Raw genomic sequence first — 22,224 nt, 5'->3', positions numbered from 1 at the left:
CCTCCAGATGCTGGATATCCTCCTGTGGTTTGTAATTTGAATTTGGACCCCTACTTCGGCCAAGTCGCTTGTTGGCTGATGTGCATGGGAGATCTGTTGCCCCTCATCTATTCATAAACATTCTCAGTAATTAAGCTGGCCAGTGAAGCTGCTGGATACCTTAAAAAGCTTGTGGGTCATGCAGGCAGTGAGAAGGGGGGTGGAATTATTTTGTTGGGACACCACATCTCATAACTGAGTCAAAAAAAGGCAGTACGACTGGTTCCATGATGTCTTGGACATACTGAAGGCTGGTCAATGTTCCCTCTATGAATACCCAATGGGAACAGCCTTGGTAGCTAATGGCTCCCCACACCATGACACTTGGTGATAGTACATTTTACAGGACAACAGAAGAAGATGGTACTAGTACTGGCTTATTTTGGAGTTAAATATGAAAATTAACTTAAAAAAAAACGCAACACAACCAGCATAAGTTTCCTTCAGTTAGCTGTGGTCTGAGTATGTAATTAGTCTTTTCCCAAACTTTTGTTCCCGGGTAGATACGCCACTGCTAGTGGAGTCTGGCAACAGCTTCCTCCTCCTCTTCATACTGAGAACACATGCTTGCATGGCCCAACTGAGCAGGCATGTGTATGAGGCAGTCAGGAGTGATAGCTGTTGGCTGAGCATTCGTCCGACTGCTATCCTGTGTGTATGGGCGGCCTTAGGCTGATTTCACATGAACGTTTAATTTTTCGTTCTTCTAAACCATCAGCACAACAGAAAGATAAAAAAAAACAACAGATCCATTATTTTGAACATCAGTTATTTTTAACGAGACAAAAAGTCCTGTATGAAGTACTTTTTCTCCTGTCAAAAATAACTGATCTCTGGTGGAAGTGACAAAAACTGATGCTAACTGAGCATAACTGATGCTCATAATAACGGATCCGTTTATTTTTCTGGCAGATCATAAAAACGGAAAGTTAAATGGTTATGTGAACTGGAGTATGACTTTCATTCTGCTAGTATCAAAGCTACTGTTTTGGAAATCACAGACAAGGAATTTATGGACTTGGCTTATACGCTATATCAGCGGTCCCCAACCACCGGGCCGCGACCCAGGACCGTGATTGCGCATGGCGATTGCGCCACAGTAATAGCAAATTACATATCTGCAGCAGCAGCACTTCACTCAGCACTGCCTGCTGCAGACTCTAAAAGCCGGGTTGGTCCCACCCCCATCAGCGCCGCGATGGAAGGAGAAGAGAGGAGGGCTCTGTGACTCAGTCACTCACTTCAGGCAGCTCCGCCTCCTCCGACACAGAAGCCGAAGCTGCTGTGCTTTATCCCCGCCAGCGCCGATGTGCCCACCCCCAGTCTTTTCAGTGCCCGCCCCCAGTCTTCTCAGTGCCTGCCCCCAGTCTTCTCAGTGCCAGCACAGCTTCGGCTGGGTCTGTGGGCGGCTGCAGATTAGAAGTGTCATTGTGTCAACTAAGAAGGCAGCAAGAAGGAGAACTAGCAGCAGCCAAAGCTCCATCAATAGTACATTTTATTGAATGTTGAGGGGCAGCAGGGCAGGGTAGTGGGATGTGTCAGCGAGAGGCATTCAGAGCATCAGAGAGTCTCACTGAGGCCAGCAGCAGCCATTTTAGTCAGATTACAGCCATTCTGCAATTTTGGCTCTAATCTGACTGAAATGGCTGCTGCTGGCCTCAGTCTCTCTCTCTCTCTGCCTGCTCTGCCTCTTTTTTCACAGGTGCCCAGCCCAGAACAAAGTGTGTTTTACCAGCACCCCCTAAGCCTGCCCACCCTATAAGCCCTGCCCCAGAACCCCCCCAACCCACCCGGTCACTGGGAAAATTGTCTTGCATGAAACTGGTCCTTGGTGCAAAAAAGGTTGGGGACTACTGCTCTATATTATTAATCAAACCAATAGCCTGCATCATGACAGTAATGCTATTTTAGTAGTGCTTTTTAAGAGAAAACTTAGTTTGTCAGGCCTACAGAGTTGAATCATGCAGTGCCCTTTTACTCAGCAGGATGATGGCCTCAGAAAGAAGAAAACTTTTCTCAGGGTACCCTTCACCGTAGGAATGTGTCCCGGTAATATTAATGTTCTGTTGTGACTGAAAGCTGCGATCTGGTAGAGTAAGACAGCAGAATAATGATGTTTTTTGAACCGCAGCAGTGTACTGTAAATCCACATGTTTTATAAGTCTAAACAGTACAGATTGGGAGCCAAAATATGGAAGTCCGTTTCAGCACAGCAGCAGTAATGGGAGTAATAGATTATTTCAGGTAATGGCAGGTGTTGAGAGAATCAAGGGAATATTTCTAAAGCATATTGAATAAAATGGCAAATCATTTCTAAATGTTAATAATAGTAGCCTGCACTAAACCCTGGTTTCTTTCATATGATTTGTCCAGTGGTATTAGATTTTTGTATGCGGCTCACAGTGGGTTAAAAATAAAAACAAAGCCATACTCGCCCTCCCTGCCCATTGCTAAAATTCTAAAGCTGCTCCAGTCACTGCTGCTCTCCACTTCCTGGCCCTGGCTTGACACACAGGAAATGCCTATGTTAAAGATGCCCTCAATCAGGGCCAATTACGTTTGCTCTACTGCTCCAAATTATCTTAATCCTCGGATTTTACATGCATGGAAGAACCCACACTGACACCAGGCAAGGGTCAAAGCAGTTCTTCTTTATTACAGGAAATCATTTTAGAAGTACATCAGAGGGGGCATCCCACCTGAGGCTCGTGGCATTGTTCCATTGGCTAGAATACAAAAACAAGAAAAGAGATAACACTTGGCATCTGCACATTATACATTGTTTTACTAACTTTGGTATGCAAACTATGTAAACATCTAAGTGTAAGCGCCATATTTTAATGGCTTCACACTAACAGCAGTACAGCATACGTCATATATACCACACCAGGGAGGAGGGTCCTCTTGGAACTTAAGTTAATAAGGCTTTAGCTGAGAGCTGGAGGATATGGGGCCATCTTACTTAATCAAGAATAATATCAACATCTCCTTCAGTCCCCCCTTTGAAACCATTTCAATTGGCCGGATGCTGTCCCTAATCTAAGTGGGTTCTACAATCTGTCCCATTGTACCTGTTGGTTGTTTCACAACTTTGGAGACAACCTATCCCTATTGGATAGACTCCTCCGTAATGGACTTATACAATGGGAAGTCAGATTCTCACCTATCCCTAGTACAGAATATATGGGGGCGATGTTGAGTGGTGGTTGCTTAGTTGGGTTTCAGTCTTCAACTTCTTGAAAATTGTGAACATAAAAACTATTACTGTGAATCTTTGGGCAATGCTATCAATGGATCACTGGGCTGGAAGTATTGGACTGTAACATCTTTTTTCTTCCTTTTACACAACTTTTCACAGCCCAGAAACCTATTTTTACCATCTTATTTGAAATCCATATTCTTTGAGTCAGGGTCAGCAGTCACACAAGGGGGAACAACAGCATACAAGACATTTTCTTGCAATGACTGGCGTAGATCCAATTTGACTTTCCTTTGAGCTTCACAGGGTACAAAATCTCCTTGATAACCACTTATTCAAAAAGTCTCGGACTGTTTTAGATATGGCAACTGAATGTGCCATACTCAAGAGATACTGCATCTTCCTGGGAAATGGGGCGCCAGGTTTCATCTCCACTTCCACAGGAGGAACTGGGAGCTTGCCAACATCTGTGGGCCCCGCAAGCAGGGCTTCCTTCTCCTCTTCTGGGAGTACTGACATAAACATAGACCATGGAGTTTTATCACTAACGGCCAACAAACAAAGTTCCTGATCATTGAGGGCACCTGTGAGTCTCACAGTACCATCCTCCTGGTATGAGATGCTGGCATGTACTTTTACAAGCAAGTCTGCATTCAGGAGGCAACAGGGGGCGTTATCACTGACCAGCAAGCGGGCAAGCACTTCCTGGTTAAGGGCAAATCTAACACGGATGGGTTTTGTTAAAAGGGAAGGGTACTACTTTCCCATCCACTCCTACACAAGAACTGCGCTCAACTATCTTTCTGCTCCATTAACAGTCAAAAACGGGACTACCTCTTTATCACCCAGAGTGGGGGATATCATTGGGGCCAGACTTGAATCTGCTAAAATGTTTAAGGGCACAGCCGAGATAGTCGAGCACAGCAAACATATAGCCAATCATTGACCTTCCTGCCATTTATTGTGTGTCAAACCAGTACTAGGAAGTAGATAGCAGCAGGGATGGGAGCAGCTTCAGAACGGCGGTGGGGAGAAAGGGGTCCACAGTGAGTATGGCTTTTTTATTTTTAAGCCAATGTGAGCCATATAACATGAACAATCCAAGCAAACTGTGATACATTGTGATATGCCTAATGGATAACTTCTTTTAAAATCAATTGTTCTTAGAAATCTTTGCATAAACAAATATCAGAAACTCCAAAGAAATGGCGACAGGTATCTCCTTAATATGTGAGTTTAGATACCTTAGTAAATGGCATATATCACCTTTGTATATAGATAAAACCTTTGTATGTAGATAACACAGGATCCTCCATTCACAAGAGATGATTAGCAAAGCTTATCTGCTCTTTGTTTTTAAAATTGCCTCTGCACAGGTCACAGAGCATGCCTAGAAGTCAGAGTCCTCTCCTGACCATTGTGTCTATGGACCATGTAGCTGCTATAAAGCAATCTTTAAATGCTTTCTAAATTCTCATACAAGATGGCCACCCCCATAATCATGTTCAGAGAATAGAATAAAAAATATCTGTAATAAGAATATAGAGAGATTAGAAAAAAAGGGATATGTTTTACAATTGGGTAATAACTGGCAGAAAAAAAAAGGTGACATTCCCTTTAAATTGATTATTTTTATTTTTATTTTCAATATATGTACACAGGAATGATATACATTGTACAGCTGAAGTTGATGGCCATTTGATTTGTGTTTGCCTCTTTTTTACATTTTATTTTAGGACCAATATGAGAAATCCAGCATGAGCAGTAGCAGCAGTAGCAGTGGAATAGCAAGCTGCAAGAGTGACATTTCAGAGAGCGCTTTCATACCCATGGGGATATTGCAACCAAACAAGAGTGATAAAGGTTCTGATGTTTTTCTCCCGGACCATAGCTACTCCATAGACAACCATGGCAAAGGTATTTTTTTTTTCATCTTGGTCAAGTGATGGCTGGTATGAAGGAACAAATCTATTGAGATAGAAATTAGGAAGTGAAATGAATAGAAGGTCAAGGGTTAGTCTGGTGATTCCAGGCTTTCCCTTAGGTCAGGCATGTCCAAACTGCGGCCCTCCAGCTGTTGCAAAACTACAACTCCCAGCATGCCCTAATAGCTGTAAGCTATCCAGGCATGCTGGGAGTTGTAGTTTTGCAACAGCTGGAGGGCCGCAGTTTGGACATGCCTGCCTTAGGTGAATGAGATGGCTACAGAGTATTATTCTTAAAGGTGCCACTTAGATCTGCTACTCAATGCACAGGATCATTGGTTAGAATTAAAAATTACTGTATTTTTCGCCCTATACGACACACCTGCAGATAAGGTTTTAAAGGAGAAAAATACGGAAAAAAATGTTTTTCATCAGACCTTCGATGAGACCTTCATTGTTAACCAGACCTTAGCTCAGAGCCCCAATTAGCCCTTAGATCAGACCCCCAATTTTAATCAGACCTCATCTAAGCCCCAATCAGACCCCCAATGTTAAGACCCCCAATCAGACCCGAGCTCAGACACCCAATGTTAATAAGATCCGCATTAAGACCTCAAAATTAGACCCCCATATTAATAAGACCCCAATGAGACCTTAGATCAGACCCCCAAATTAACCACTTCAACCCCGCTAGCTGAAACCCCCTTCATGACCAGAGCACTTTTTACACTTCGGCACTACACTCCTTTCACCGTTTATCGCTCGGTCATGCAACTTACCACCCAAATGAATTTTACCTCCTTTTCTTCTCACTAATGGAGCTTTCATTTGGTGGTATTTTATTGCTGCTGACATTTTTACTTTTTTTGTTATTAATCAAATGTAACGATTTTTTTGCAAAAAAATGAAATTTTTCACTTTCAGCTGTAAAATTTTGCAAAAAAAACTACATCCATATATAAAATTTTCGCTAAATTTATAGTTCTACATGTCTTTGATAAAAAAAAAATGTTTGGGCAAAAAAAAAAAAATGGTTTGGGTAAAAGTTATAGCGTTTACAAACTATGGTACAAAAATGTGAATTTCCGCTTTTTGAAACAGCTCTGACTTTCTGAGCACCTGTCATGATTCCTGAGGTTCTACGATGCCCAGACAGTAGAAAAACCCCACAAATGACCCCATTTCGGAAAGTAGACACCCTAAGGTATTCGCTGATGGGCATAGTGAGTTCATAGAACATTTTATTTTTTGTCACAAGTTAGCGGAAAATGATGATGATTTTTTATTTTTATTTTTTTCTTACAAAGTCTCATATTCCACTAACTTGCGACAAAAAATAAAACATTCTAGGAACTCGCCATGCCCCTCACGGAATACCTTGGGGTGTCTTCTTTCCAAAATGGGGTCACTTGTGGCGTAGTTATACTGCCCTGGCAATTCAGGGGCCCAAATGTGTGAGAAGAACTTTGCAATCGAAATGTGTAAAAAATGACCAGTGAAATCCGAAAGGTGCACTTTGGAATATGTGCCCCTTTGCCCACCTTGGCTGCAAAAAAGTGTCACACATCTGGTATCGCCGTACTCAGGAGAAGTTGGGGAATGTGTTTTGGGGTGTCATTTTACATATACCCATGCTGGGTGAGAAAAATATCTTGGTCAAATGCCAACTTTGTATAAAAAAATAGGAAAAGTTGTCTTTTGCCAAGATATTTCTCTCAGCCATCATGGTTATATGTAAAATGGCACCCCAAAACACATTCCCCAACTTCTCCTGAGTACGGCGATACCAGATGTGTGACACTTTTTTGCAGCCAAGGTGGGCAAAGGGGCACATATTCCAAAGTGCACCTTTCGGATTTCACAGGCCATTTTTTACAGATTTTGATTGCAAGGTACTTCTTACACATTTGGGCCCCTAAATTGCCAGGGCAGTATAACTACGCCACAAGTGACCCCATTTTGGAAAGAAGACACCCCAAGGTATTCCGTGAGGGGCACGGCGAGTTCCTAGAATTTTTTTTGTTTTTGTCGCAAGTTAGTGGAATATGAGACTTTGTAAGGAAAAAAGAAAAAAAAAGAAAAATCATCATTTTCCGCTAACTTGTGACAAAAAATAAAAAATTCTAGGAACTCGCCGTGCCCCTCACGGAATACCTTGGGGTGTCTTCTTTCCAAAATGGGGTCACTTGTGGCGTAGTTATACTGCCCTGGCAATTTAGGGGCCCAAATGTGTAAGAAGTACCTTGCAATCAAAATCTGTAAAAAATGGCCTGTGAAATCCGAAAGGTGCACTTTGGAATATGTGCCCCTTTGCCCACCTTGGCTGCAAAAAAGTGTCACACATCTGGTATCGCCGTACTCAGGAGAAGTTGGGGAATGTGTTTTGGGGTGCCATTTTACATATAACCATGATGGCTGAGAGAAATATCTTGGCAAAAGACAACTTTTCCTATTTTTTTATACAAAGTTGGCATTTGACCAAGATATTTTTCTCACCCAGCATGGGTATATGTAAAATGACACCCCAAAACACATTGCCCAACTTCTCCTGAGTACGGCGATACCACATGTGTGACACTTTTTTGCAGCCTAGATGCGCAAAGGGGCCCAAATTCCTTTTAGGAGGGCATTTTTAGACATTTGGATCCCAGACTTCTTCTCACACTTTCGGGCCCCTAAAAAGCCAGGGCAGTATAAATACCCCACATGTGACCCCACTTTGGAAAGAAGACACCCCAAGGTATTCAATGAGGGGCCTGGCGAGTTCCTAGAAATTTTTTATTTTTTGCATAAGTTAGCGGAAATTGATTTTTTTTGTTTTTTTCTCACAAAGTCTCAATTTCCGCTAACTTAGGACAAAAATTTCAATCTTTCATGGACTCAATATGCCCCTCAGCGAATACCTTGGGGTGTCTTCTTTCCGAAATGGGGTCACATGTGGGGTATTTATACTGCCCTGGCTTTTTAGGGGCCCTAAAGCGTGAGAAGAAGTCTGGAATATAAATGTCTAAAAATGTTTACGCATTTGCATTCCGTGAGGGGTATGGTGAGTTCATGGGAGATTTTATTTTTTGACACAAGTTAGTGGAATATGAGACTTAGTAAGAAAAAACAAAAACAAACAAAAAATTTCCGCTAACTTGTGCCAAAAAAAATGTCTGAATGGAGCCTTACCAGGGGGGGGTGATCAATGACAGGGGGGTGATCAATGACAGGGGGGTGATCAATGACAGGGGGCTGATCACCCATATAGACTCCCTGATCACCCCCCTGTCATTGATCACCCCCCTGGTAAGGCTCCATTCAGACGTCCGTATAATTTTTACGGATCCATGGATCGGATCCGCAAAACACATGCGGACGTCTGAATGGAGCCTTACAGGGGGGTTATCAATGACAGGGGGTGATCAGGGTGATCAGGGTGATCACCCCCCTGTCACTGATCACCCCCCCTGTAAGGCTCCATTCAGACATCCGCATGATTTTTTACGGATCCATGGATACATGGATCGGATCCACAAAACACATGCGGACGTCTGAATGGAGCCTTACAGGGGGGTTATCAATGACAGGGGGTGATCAGGGTGATCACCCCCCTGTCACTGATCACCCCCCCTGTAAGGCTCCATTCAGACATCTGCATGATTTTTACGGATCCATGGATACATGGATCGGATCCACAAAACACATGCGGACGTCTGAATGGAGCCTTACAGGGGGGTTATCAATGACAGGGGGTGATCAGGGTGATCACCCCCCTGTCACTGATCACCCCCCCCTGTAAGGCTCCATTCAGACATCCGCATGATTTTTACGGATCCATGGATACATGGATCGGATCCACAAAACACATGCGGACGTCTGAATGGAGCCTTACAGGGGGGTTATCAATGACAGGGGGTGATCAGGGTGATCACCCCCCTGTCACTGATCACCCCCCCTGTAAGGCTCCATTCAGACATCCGCATGATTTTTACGGATCCATGGATACATGGATCGGATCCACAAAACACATGCGGACGTCTGAATGGAGCCTTACAGGGGGGTTATCAATGACAGGGGGTGATCAGGGTGATCACCCCCCTGTCACTGATCACCCCCCCTGTAAGGCTCCATTCAGACATCCGCATGATTTTTTACGGATCCATGGATACATGGATCGGATCCACAAAACACATGCGGACGTCTGAATGGAGCCTTACAGGGGGGTTATCAATGACAGGGGGTGATCAGGGTGATCACCCCCTGTCACTGATCACCCCCCCTGTAAGGCTCCATTCAGACATCCGCATGATTTTTACGGATACATGGATACATGGATCGGATCCACAAAACACATGCGGACGTCTGAATGGAGCCTTACAGGGGGGTTATCAATGACAGGGGGTGATCAGGGTGATCACCCCCCTGTCACTGATCACCCCCCCCTGTAAGGCTCCATTCAGACATCCGCATGATTTTTACGGATACATGGATACATGGATCGGATCCACAAAACGCATGCGGACGTCTGAATGGAGCCTTACAGGGGGGTGATCAATGACAGGGGGGGGTGATCAGGGAGTGTATATGGGTGATCACCCGCCTGTCATTGATCACCCCCTGTAAGGCTCCATTCAGACGTCCGCATGTGTTTTGCGGATCCGATCCATGTATCCATGGATCCGTAAAAATCATGCGGACGTCTGAATGGAGCCTTACAGGGGGGTGATCAATGACAGGGGGGTGATCAATGACAGGGGGTGATCAGGGAGTGTATATGGGTGATCACCCGCCTGTCATTGATCACCCCCCTGTAAGGCTCCATTCAGACGTCCGTATGCGTTTTGCGGATCCGATCCATGTATCCGTGGATCCGTAAAAATCATACGGACGTCTGAACGGAGCCTGACAGGGGGGTGATCAATGACAGGGCGGTGATCAATGACAGGGGGGTGATCAGGGAGTTTATATGGGGTGATCATGGGTGATCAGGGGTTTATAAGGGGTTAATAAGTGACGGGGGGGGTGTAGTGTAGTGTGGTGTTTGGTGCGACTGTACTGACCTACCTGAGTCCTCTGGTGGTCGATCCTAACAAAAGGGACCACCAGAGGACCAGGTAGGAGGTATATTAGACGCTGTTATGAAAACAGCGTCTAATATACCTGTTAGGGGTTAAAAAATTCGGATCTCCAGCCTGCCAGCGAGCGATCGCCGCTGGCAGGCTGGAGATCCACTCGCTTACCTTCCGTTCCTGTGAGCGCGCGCGCCTGTGTGCGCGCGTTCACAGGAAATCCCGGCCCTCGCGAGATGACGCATATATGCGTGACTGTGCGCAGGGCCGCCACCTCCGGACTGCACATCTGCGTTAGGCGGTCCGGAGGTGGTTAATCAAACCTCACTGACATCCCCCCCCCCCCCCCCACACTTTGGAGCATCTTATAGGGTGAAAAATACGTTACATACAAAACATTCAGATTGTTTTAGCCTCCATTGCAAACCCGTATATACAGTTCAATAATATCTACCAGAAGAACTCTTAAGACTACATTTCCCCTTACTAATGACTATATTAGTCTTTAAAAGATCTTTATTAGATGCTGTTCACACTTGCATTAAAATACCACCTGGTATTTGAATGGAAAGCACTGATGTGACCGATACACAAAATCCATCGTATGTGTCTGAGCTGCTCCACAGCAGGAGGGCCTGTTTACTTCTGAATTTTCATCATCAGCTACCAGCAGCAGCAGAACTTTGCAGATGATCAGCTGCATCAGGTTGAAATAGTTGTAAACTAGTGGTGCAGAGAGTAGTGACTACGTGCAGGGGCAGACTGAGAACTTATAGTAGCCCAGGAAGAAAACCTAGACATGTCCCCTAAGTTGTAGGTGGGTCCAAATTGACAATAGGGGGAGAAAAACAAGTAGGCAGGGACAACAGAAGTAGGTGAGGCCAGGAATACCTTTAGTGCAACACAGCAGAACCAAATACCAAAATGCAGCACAAAATACTGCCTTAGCGAGCAAAATACCACAGTGCAGCACAAAATACTGCCCCAGCAAAACCAAATACTGCAGTGCAGCACAAAATACTCCCCAGCAAAACCAAATACTGCAGTGCAGCACAAAATACTGCCCCAGCAAAACCAAATACTGCAGTGCAGCACAAAATACTGCCCCAGCAAAAAACAAATACTGCAGTGCAGCACAAAATACTGCCCCAGCAGAACCAAATACTGCAGTGCAGCACAAAATACTGCCCCAGCAGAACCAAATACCACAGTGCAGCACAAAATACTGCCCCAAAATGCCCTGCTGCAGTGTTCAGCTGTATCATTGTCCTGAGGACGACAATACAGTTGAATTCAGGAGGACACCTTCAGCCGCCAGCCAGATGCATAGGTACCTGATGCTCCTAGCATTAATTGATTAATGCTGAGAGGATCAGATGTACCCGTTAGGAGGGCTTGGGTGGCCCCCTGGGTATCAGCCTACTGGGAGATTTCCCTGTATGGTCTATGGCCAGTCTGGCCCTTGATTAAGTGTGTTTAACAACCTGTCATATACTATACTCCTGTAGTGCTATGGTACTAAAACTATTACTACTTTATTGCTACCTTAGGTAACACTGTACAAAATTTGAAATACGTAACTTCTAAAAAAAATTACAACAGTTCTCTATGACTTGTGCCTACTATTGCAGTGTAGTTCCATTGAATTGAAGGGGGCTGAGATGCAGTAAAACAAACAGGCGGTGGACATGTTTGGTACAGTTTTTGAACAAAAGCAGCCATGTTTTTCTTATCCTTGACATTCCCTTTATCTCCATCAAGATACATTTTGGTGTATGAAAGTCTACAGGAAGTATTGGGTATGCAGATTTTTTCACTTCCAAGGTAAAGCCAGCTGTAAGTGCCACCTAGTGGAGGCAGCTAACATATAGTCAGTGTCCAACTTTTAAACTGGCCATGCAACAAGGAAAAAGATTATCCAGATTGGTTCATGTCCAAAAGAAAGAAAGAGTTCTGTGTAGTTCCACTACTAAAGACAGTCACTCACAATTTATATTGTAACGGAATCTTCAAAAACATCTTTAAGGTCATCATCACATACTTCAGAACTAATTTGGACCATCTAAACAAATATGTTCCATGACAGCAAACAACCAAAATCTATTTTTTAACATCCTACCGTATATCTGCTACAGCCTGAAAGACTATTTTACAACATCAGATTGACTTCCATTCCTTGACCCAGCAAATGCTGAATGAAATAGAGGAACTATTCCAGCATGAAAGTCTAGCTAAAAGCTCCTTTGCACTCTAGAGTACTTTTTATTTGAGTTTAGTTCTTTTTTCTGCTCCACCACATTTATTTTATAAGATCTACCCAGTAACTAGGACATATTATGACTGGAATAAAAGAAAACAATTTTCTATCCATTTTAATAGAAACCACTAAAAAGTATTGAAAGCCAGTGCACCTGATCCTCCTCTACACTGACATCATCTGTTGGGGAAGAGCCAGAAGCTCCCCATACACGTTAGATTGTCGTCCAGTTGGCTAACAATAGTCTAATGTGTATGGGGCCTTTACTGACCAGTTGTTTTCACCAAGGAAAGCTGTTGGAAACTACACATTTCCATTCCTGCAACAATTTTGTATTGTCAACATTTTTATAGGACAGTTTTATATGGAAATTTTATAGCAAATTCTAGTCATTTTTATTTTTGTGTTATTTTATCACTTGAAATTAGATGCATTTTATTTTTGAAAAGTGCATACTACATTCAATCAAAAGGCATTTTAAATATAGTCCTGAAATTCTCATCACCTTATCTATTTTAATTTCTATTGGTTGTCAGTAGCATCTTTAAAGCACTCTTTACAGTGGAGAGATCATTACTAAAGCAGGTTTGGTCGTCTGATACATTGGTGAAATATTTTTGGGATATACCACCAATATCAGGTAGGTCTAGGTCCCAACCCTGCAACCCACACCTACTTCCAGTATACGTCCCCCAAAGTGAATGAGAGCACACCGTGCATGCACAGCCACCTTTTCATTCACCTCTATTGGACTGCCGGAAATAGTTGAGCCAGTGCTTGGCTATTTTTGGAACTCTTATAGAAGTGAATGAAAGGTGGCTATGCTTTCGCTGTGTGCTCATATTTACTTTGGGGGCCCATTCTGGATATAAGAGCAGGTGGGACCTACACACAGTCCTGAGACGAGGTAATTTGGTGCCCTAGGCGGAGAAGGCAAATTGCGCCACCCTCACTGAATCAATTGAAAGAGACATTACATTCTAATAAAGAGACACATTTCAAAAGAAATAGTAAAGAGCCGATCCAGTGACTTTAGAGGTGAAGTCTCCACAAAGTTGAGTTCACTTTTCTTTCTTCTCCATTTGGTCCAGACGATCATGGGCAGACACCGTTGGTCAGGGGTGTGCAGCCCCCTCTGCCACATAAGAAGACACCATTATTACTACATGGCACATAGTATATGGGAACTGTTACAGATTTTGCAAATCGGACCCTATATTCATACAGTACCTAGATCAGCCCTCAAATTTATACAGACCACTGTCATCCTGCTGCTACTCCCAATTCTGTGCCTGATGTTCAATGCCCATGTTTTCAAACCCTACACTGTCAAAAATAACAGTACCATACAGATAGTCCCCACATAGTAATAGTGCTCTTAGACTGCACTTAGTAATAGTGCCGCCAACAGTGATAATACTCCCCAAGAGTACCTCATTCGAAACAATGCCCTCCATATTGTGCCCAATAATAATAATGCCTCTACAGTACCCCCAGTAATATATCACAATCATTTTGTCCCCTTTTTTTTTATAAATATCCTCCTGCAGTGCCCCCTGTAGTTCTAATGGCTCCTGTAGTTATAACTCCCCTGTAGTGCATATATATATATATATATATCTATATCTATATATAATGCTTCCCTATAGTTCCAATGTATAATGCCACTCAGCCCCCATAGTTCCATTATATATATAATGCCCCCCCCCCCCCGTAGTGCCAGTAGATAATGCTCCTCCATGCCCCACTGTAGTGCCAGTATATATAATGCCTCCCTATAGTGCCAGTATATAATGATCATGACTGGTGGTGATAATAATGTGACTCGTGTGTCATTGTCCCCCCTCCACTCTTACGGGTGGATGGACTTACAGAAACTCCTGAGTTACAGAAACACTGTAGCTTGCTGTGCTACACTACTGCCATTCACTGCTGTGGGACTTAATAGAAACAGTGGAGTGCCAGTTGCTTGGCCATTTTCTTAACTCCACCTCCCTGGCCGGCACTTACTGTGGTTATTTTGACCTTGGCCATGAAAGGCTAAGATGGGACAATCCCTTTAACTTTTATTAATTGCATACATTTCTATATTTATTTTGTTTTACTCTGCACTTTGTCTTGTTTTGTCAGATATTTTTTCAGAACTTGAAGATGAACTGGACACATCTAAAAATTCAAGCTGCTCTAACTATTTTAAAGGGCCAACTACGGGTATGAATGAGTTGTGTAATACATGAGATAGTTATTGAAGGTTTCACTTTTAATGTAACGTATCAAGCAACCACATTTCTGCTGTTTCCCTAATACAGTTCCCGACACTAGTTGTCAAACATTTATTGTAGATCCTACCTTGCTCACAACTGAAGGCCAAATCTAAAATTTCCCTTCATTAAAAATAGCACGGTATCTCACTGGTTAGAATTGGATTAGAAGCTGAAAATGGCAACATCTGCATGGAATTTGTACGTTCTCAATGTGTTTCAATGGGTTTCCTCTAGGTGCTCCAGTGAGGACAGCAGAAAATTGATGATTATAAAAATAGATAGGCACTCAACCATCTGGAGTCATCATAAAAACACACGTTTATTCACATATGAATCCATAATATCAAAGGACTGACCTAATATAAAACGTATATAACACAAAAATCAAAATACAAAATATGAATAATAAAAAACGCAATTTACAAATCCACCTTAAATTGCGTTTTTTATTATTCATATTTTGTATTTAGATTTTTGTGTTATATAGGTTTTATATTAGGTCAGTCCTTTGATATTATGGATTCATATGTGAATAAACGTGAGTTTTTATGATGACCCCAGATGGTTGAGTGCCTATTTCTATAATATTTTTTTTTATAGTGACTAGGAGCGTTGTCACGATAAGAGCACCATATCCCTCCCAATAGAGAGTAGAGCCACCTTTTTTCTTGCATAAAATAAAATTGATGACATCTTCTATTTAAACATAGCCCTAAATATAAATACAAGTCTTAATAAGAGGCAAGGCACTTATACTGAAACTGAAGATCTTAATTCAGTAGAATAAGACAGAGTTAGGGCAGATTAACATCTGAGGTACTGTATTCCAGTAGTCTGTTCCGGCTGAGGAGCAGACTACCAGAATTGCCGTATCTGGTATAGCGGGACACCAGTGGGGCCTGCTATATCCCTATTCACTATAATGGGATCTGTTGGGTTTCTTGCAAGAATACCCTTTTTCTCCTCGGAAAAAAGCACTGCGTGACCTAAGGTGGTCAAAGTTTCCTACAGCTACGAAATTTTGCAGAAATTAGGGGAAAGGTGTTAGACCATACGAAGGTATAGCAGGTGGAAAAGAAGGGTCATCCTATGTCAGGCAGCAAACAAAGCAAGCAAGATGCCACATCACAGAACATAAATGAACTTTATGAGTTTGGCTGCAATGTCAAAGATATCATACACGTGTCCACAGGCAGATTCTAAACAAGGTGCAAAGAATTTTTCGCTAATTTATTCAAAAAGTCTTTCAACTACTTAGACACTGATGTGAAAGCAAAATTCTTCCCCAAATAAGATCTACACAGAACAATGTGCAAATCAAAAGGTTTCTAAAGCTGAAACAACATGGGGCCAATTATTCAAACGGAAACATTAGAACACAATCATACATTCCAATTTATCAGCTGTGACTGTGTAATTAGAGTGAGAGTAATTGGTAAGCGGCTGCTTTTACAAATGTATGTACCGGGAACGTCTCACTCTGCCACATGATGTAGAATCTTATTTTGCAGTGATATGTCTTTTTTTAAATGGCTCGTGGTTACAGCTGCACAGGTCTTCTGGCTTCTCATGCTCACAAGTCTCTCTAACCAGTTCTATATACATTGCTGCCCATAATTATTCATACCCCTGGCAAATTTTTACTTAAAGTTACTTTTATTCAACCAGCAAGTAATTTTTGGAGGGGAAATTACATAGGTGTCTCCCAAAAGATAATAAGATGATGTACAAGAGGCATTATTGTGGGAAAAAACATTTCTCAGCTTTTATTTGCATTTGAGCAAAAAGTGTCCAGTCCAAAATGATTCATACCCTTCTCAATAATCAATAGAAAAGCCTTTATTGGCTATCACAGCAATCAAACACTTCCTATAATTGCAGACCAGCTTTTTGCATGTCTCCACAGGTATTTTTGCCCATTCATCTTTAGCAATGAGCTCCAAATCTTTCAGGTTGGAGGGTCTTCTTGCCATCACCCTGATCTTTAGCTCCCTCCACAGATTCCCAATTGGATTCAAGTCTGGACTCTGGCTGGGCCACTCCAAAACGTTAATGTTGTTGTCTGCTAACCATTTCTTTACCACTTTTGCTGTGTGTTTTGGGTCAATGTGATGCTGAAATGTCCACTGGTGCCCACGGCCAAGTATCTCTGCAGACTGCATGATGTTGTCGTTGAGAATCCTCATGTATTGCTCTCTTTTCATGGTGCCGTTTACTCTTATTAGGTTCCCTGGTCCATTGGCTAAAAAACCCCCCCAAAGCATTAGGTTCCCACCACCATGTTTGACAGTGGGGATGGTGTTCTTTGGGTTGAAGGCTTCTCCTTTTTTACGCCAAATGAAGGAAACATCATTGTGACCAAACAATTCAATTCGTTTCAATTTGTTTCATCTGACCATAACACAGAAGACCAGAAGTCTTCTTTGTCCAGATGAGCTTTTGCAAAGGCCAAGCGAGCTTTTGTGTTTCTTATCTGGAGAAGTGGAACCCAGCAGTGTGCAGTGTCCGTTGGATTGTCTGCCTTGAGACATTGCCACCATCAGAGCCCAGATTCACCAGGATGGCCTTGGTGGTGATCCTTGGATTCTTTTTTACCTCTCTAACTATCCTCCTGGCCAGCATAGGTGTCACTTTTGGCTTCCGACCACTTCCTCTGAGATTTTCAACAGTGCGGAACATCTTGTATTTTTTGCTCAAATGTAAATAAAATCTGAGAAATGTTTTTTTTTTCCCACAATAATGCCTCTTGTACATCGTCTTATTATCTTTTGGGAGACACCTATGTAATTTCCCTTCAAAAAATTACTTGCTGGTTGAATAAAAGTAACTTTAAGTCAAAATTTGCCAGGGGTATGAATAATTATGGGCAGCACTGTACATGCTCCCTGGATCTTGGTATTTTTTTATGCTGAAAGGGAGTCACATGCTAAATAATTATTTACATATGGTCATTGAGACCAAAAAAGGCTTCTATTACATATGCCTATTAACTACTCAAAATAAATGCAATTTGTATTATGTCTTGCACATCTATTGAGTCTTTAGACTGTGCCACTGACTGGCAATACTCTGGAGGGGCATGACTAAGCAACACCTGGTATTCACTAGAGCCTCAGATGGTCAGGATAGCCTTGGGCCGGAGGTAGTTGCCACGGGCTACTCCAGAGCATAAACCAAGTCAGTGGCAGCTGGTCCAGACAGACCAGGAGGTACCTGAATTAGGTACCAACAGGAAGCATAAACAGAAGGCACAGACAGAGACGTAACCAGGAGCAAAGGAATACACGGATAATCACAGAACAGAGATACAAGGTGCAAAACAGGCTAGAGCAGAGACAGAAGCAGTTACCTGCGCCTCAAGCAGTAGAGGCTAAGCGGCCCCAGGCAGAGCTGCACAGAATAGGCAGAGCAGAGACAGAAGCAGTTGCATGCGCCTCAAGCGGTAGAAGCTAAGCGGCCCCAGGCAGAGCTGCACAGACCAGAGAATGGGTAATCCCCCTCTGGGGACCACAGGAACCCTCTTCCGAAGGCAGGACTCAGGACAGCTCACAGGTCTAAATAGCTGGGTAACGAGGCACCTGGGAAGCCACACCCAGGCACAACAAACAGGGAGTTAACCCCATCCGAACCAGAGCACAGAACAACAGGATACACAGAAAAAGAACCGGGCATTGCCCCTGGCAACCGGCCTACACGGAGACACCCGCAGCCAGTATGCCAGAGCACAACCAACCTGGCACTACAGACAAACAGAAGCATCATGGGGAACCAACCTCCCGTGACACTGCAGAGACGGGGAGAGCAAACATACACAGGCGGTTCACAGACACCGCAGCCAGCACGCAGCCCCGAGCAACCAGCCTGCACAGAATTTCAGCCTGCAGCCAATACGCAAGGGCGCATGCAGCCAGCCTACAAGGAAAACATCACCGTGAACCGCACTGTGACAACTGGTACAGCTATGGGGATGATTTGTGCCCCAAGTTTTTTAGATTCATTTTTAGGATGGTGGGAAGAAAGAATAGTATTCACTGAACAGCACGTTAATTTCACCAAACACATTTTATTTTGGGGTCGTTATATTGAAGATATTTTAATTTGATGGGAGAGCACTGAAAACCCCTTTTTACAATTTGTTGATGTACTAAATAATGATCAGATAGGTTTGAGATTTACATAACAAAAATCTGAATTTTTTTGGACCTGAGAATTTACCTTGAACCTGACGGGAGTGTAAACACAGAAGTATTCAGGAAAACTACATCTACCAATAACTTTCTTCACTGGGAAAGCTACCATCCACTGCTCTTAAAAGAGGCATCCCAGTAGGCCAATACCTACGGGCAAGACGTAATTGCTCAACAGATGATAGCTTTGAGCAAGAAAGCTAATTTCTATATGATACATTCAGGGCAAGGGGCTATCCAAAGAAATTCCTCCGAAAAGTGTATAAGAGAGCAAAAAATACGGAAGAAACTGTATTGTTAACAGACAATAAACAAATCACAAAAAATGAAGACTCCAAAAAAACAATACGCTATAGGAACGTATGATGTACAACATGAGAGGGTTTGAAATATCTTGAGACGACATTGGCATATCTTGATGATGGATGACGAACTGAGAGAAGTAATTTCTTCCAATCCAATGGGGGAATAACTTAAAAGAAAATTTTGTACACAGCCATTTTCAATTAGACCGAAAAGAACATAAAAATACATGGCTATCCACAATAGGATAATTTTTATGCGAAGACTGTACATTTTGTGAAAAAATGGTACCAAGGAGAGAATTCACTAACCCAGTTAACAATAAAAAATATGAAATCATAGAATACATCAATTGCAATTCTACAGGTGTAGTTTATGCAATTCAATTTACATGTCCAAAATTATATATAGGGAAAAAAATACAAGAATTAAAAAAACGAATATCCAAACATCTCAACTGTATCAATACTGAATTGGATACAGCTCTGTCTAGACATATTCAAGATAAACATAAAGGAGATACGAGAAATCTCAAATTTTGGGGAATTATGAGAGTAAAATTAGGCCCAAGGCGAGGCGACATAGACAAAAAATTACAACAGGAAGAAATGAAATGGATATATTGATTCAAAAGTCTTACTAGGACTAAATGAGGGATTCACATATGTGTCCTTTCTCTGACAGTCTGTGTTTTCTACAATATTATGATGACAAATTAACGAAAAGTGAATAGTTATATTTGACTAAAAGAAAAAATAACTAAAAAATGAGGGGGTTCTTCAGCTGATAATATAGAAAAATAGAGAGCTTCATTGAAACCCTCCCATTTGGAATGATAAATATTAATAATGTCAAAATTACCTATATTACAATAAACAAGGATATGCATTAATCAAGCATTTTTAAATAATTTTTATTTTTTTACTTTTTATTACTGATTTAATAAATTAATGTGGATGCAAATATACTGTGAGCCAGCCCATTTTATTATTTGATTATATTACAATAAATATTGGGATCTTATCAACCAGTTAATAAAAATATAATAACTTATGAAGAAAAGTGAATCAGAATAAGAAATAAAACATAGGAATAAATATTGGAAGTATTATAATAAATTATGGTACATGATCTGATAATTAATAATACTATCTATAGACTATAAAAGTATGTAAGGTCAACATAATTATAAACAATAAATCCATGATTAAAAGAGAAAAAGTGAGAGATACGCAAATCAAAAAGTTATAAAAAATGGGTTATTTAAAATAATTGTTAATTGACATGTTGACATCAAAAGATGGACATTCATAATATAAGATAAAAATAACTACTCTTGGAAATACAAAAAAAAAGAAAAGAGAGAGATTAAAAACAATAAGAAATTCATCTATTAAAATATATGTATCCAGAATGTACATATAATTCATGTAAACATAATTGAAATTAATGAAAATATATGAATACATCAAGTCTTCTTATGTTAGACGTATATAGAGCTCTAATTTGATAACAACTAAGAGTTTCTATATACACTATATTCGGAAAGCTCATTCTATACATGTATGATCCCCGCTACTACTAATAATGAATAATTGATAAATCATATGTCTCTTGTAGGGATTTGCTCTGGTAGGCGGGGTAAGCGGACGCAATACAAAGGCAAGAGCACGGTTGAAAAGCAAAAGTTCAGTGTTTATTCACACAAAAAGGCAGAAAAGAAAAACAATACTTTGCAGGGTCCTGGTGTTAATTCACATAGCAAGACTCCCAGCAGGCGGCTCTCATGCGGCTCTCAGCCTTGCAGCAAGGTGGAACTCCTTAGCTCCCAAACACAGAACTTCCACAGCTACACTATCACCTGGAGGATCATTCCACATCAGCTGAGCTGCTGGCTGGGTTTTTAAATCCCAGCCCAAAACCTGGCCTGGAACGTGGGGAACAGCCACCCACCCTGCTCTTTGGCTGCTCCCAATAAGAACTGGCCCGGATTGGCTTTACAGCCACACTAAGTAAAAACAGTGTCAGCAAGCACTGGCTGCCGCTGAAACACAAAATTACCGGTTCCTATCTCCATCAATGATGGACCCTTGCGCCTTCCTACACTCTCTAAAAAAGTGAGTAAAGTCTAAAGACATGCGTACAAGTGGCATCCAAGCACTAATGGTAAAGCAGAGACCATGTCAAACACGATGGAGGGGAAGAAAATGCAAAGTCCTCTGACATGCGCATAATACATCCAAACATGGCGCGCGGTATAAGTGCAGGATCATGCGCAATATACCAGTGGGAGGAAAGGTTTGCAGAAGCGAAGCGGTACATCACTCAGGAGTGAGACGAGAGCGCTACACTTAACAGGTCTATATAACAACACTATGAAAAGCGATAGGATGTACAATGAAATGAGGTCAAGACAGAGGATTTAAAGGATCATCCCCGCCCCCTCAAAGCACGTTCTGTCCAAATCCCCTGAAGACGCCAGATCAGCTGCCAAAACATGTCGGGGGGGCAGTGCTTGATTTGTTTTTAGACAGCGTGTGCACTAGGTATCAGGGATAGAATCAGAAAGAATGTACACAAGTAGTGCAGGGACAGAGTAAGGAATGATAGTAGCAAGTTTGTTAAACAGCTCATCATATCCCTGAAATTGCTGCATCACACTGTGACGGTAACAGTGTTGCAAAAATTACTGATCCAAAGAAACCAAATGACACAGCTGAGCGTTTTAACCTGTTTTATTAGTCAATAGTTGTGCAAGACATAATAAAAGTTATGTTTTATTTGAGTAGTTAAAGGGTTTCTGTCATCAGAATTAACCCTATTAAACTAGCTGACATTAGCGGTGTGCGCTAACATGTTCCAGGGCTGGTGGGAGAACACATCTGTCTTTGGGGATGATACTCAAATAGAAACACAGCAGATTCACAAGTGGGCACGGTTCATTGACAATGTCTTTGTGATTTGGAACGGCAGTTCTGAGTCATTCACTGCCTGGG

At 42.0% G+C, this 22,224-nt stretch overlaps 1 protein-coding gene across 4 annotated transcripts in view; it reads left to right on the top strand.

Moving 5' to 3' along the window:
- NEK10 (NIMA related kinase 10) overlaps window positions 1-22,224 on the top strand; it is a 259,563-nt gene that overhangs the window by 180,046 nt on the left and 57,293 nt on the right. For 2 of the 4 annotated variants that reach the window (XM_044293921.1, XM_044293919.1), the window contains exons 27-28: window positions 4,975-5,155; window positions 14,605-14,685. In XM_044293921.1, coding sequence (XP_044149856.1) covers window positions 4,975-5,155; window positions 14,605-14,685 — 262 coding nt within the window. The remainder of the gene's footprint in view (window positions 1-4,974; window positions 5,156-14,604; window positions 14,686-22,224) is intronic. The other 2 variants (XM_044293922.1, XM_044293920.1) reach the window with 1 other exon arrangement.

Source organism: Bufo gargarizans, chromosome 5 (assembly GCF_014858855.1).
Source record: "Bufo gargarizans isolate SCDJY-AF-19 chromosome 5, ASM1485885v1, whole genome shotgun sequence".
NCBI lineage: Eukaryota > Metazoa > Chordata > Amphibia > Anura > Bufonidae > Bufo > Bufo gargarizans.
This window is presented reverse-complemented; position numbering and strand designations above follow the sequence as displayed.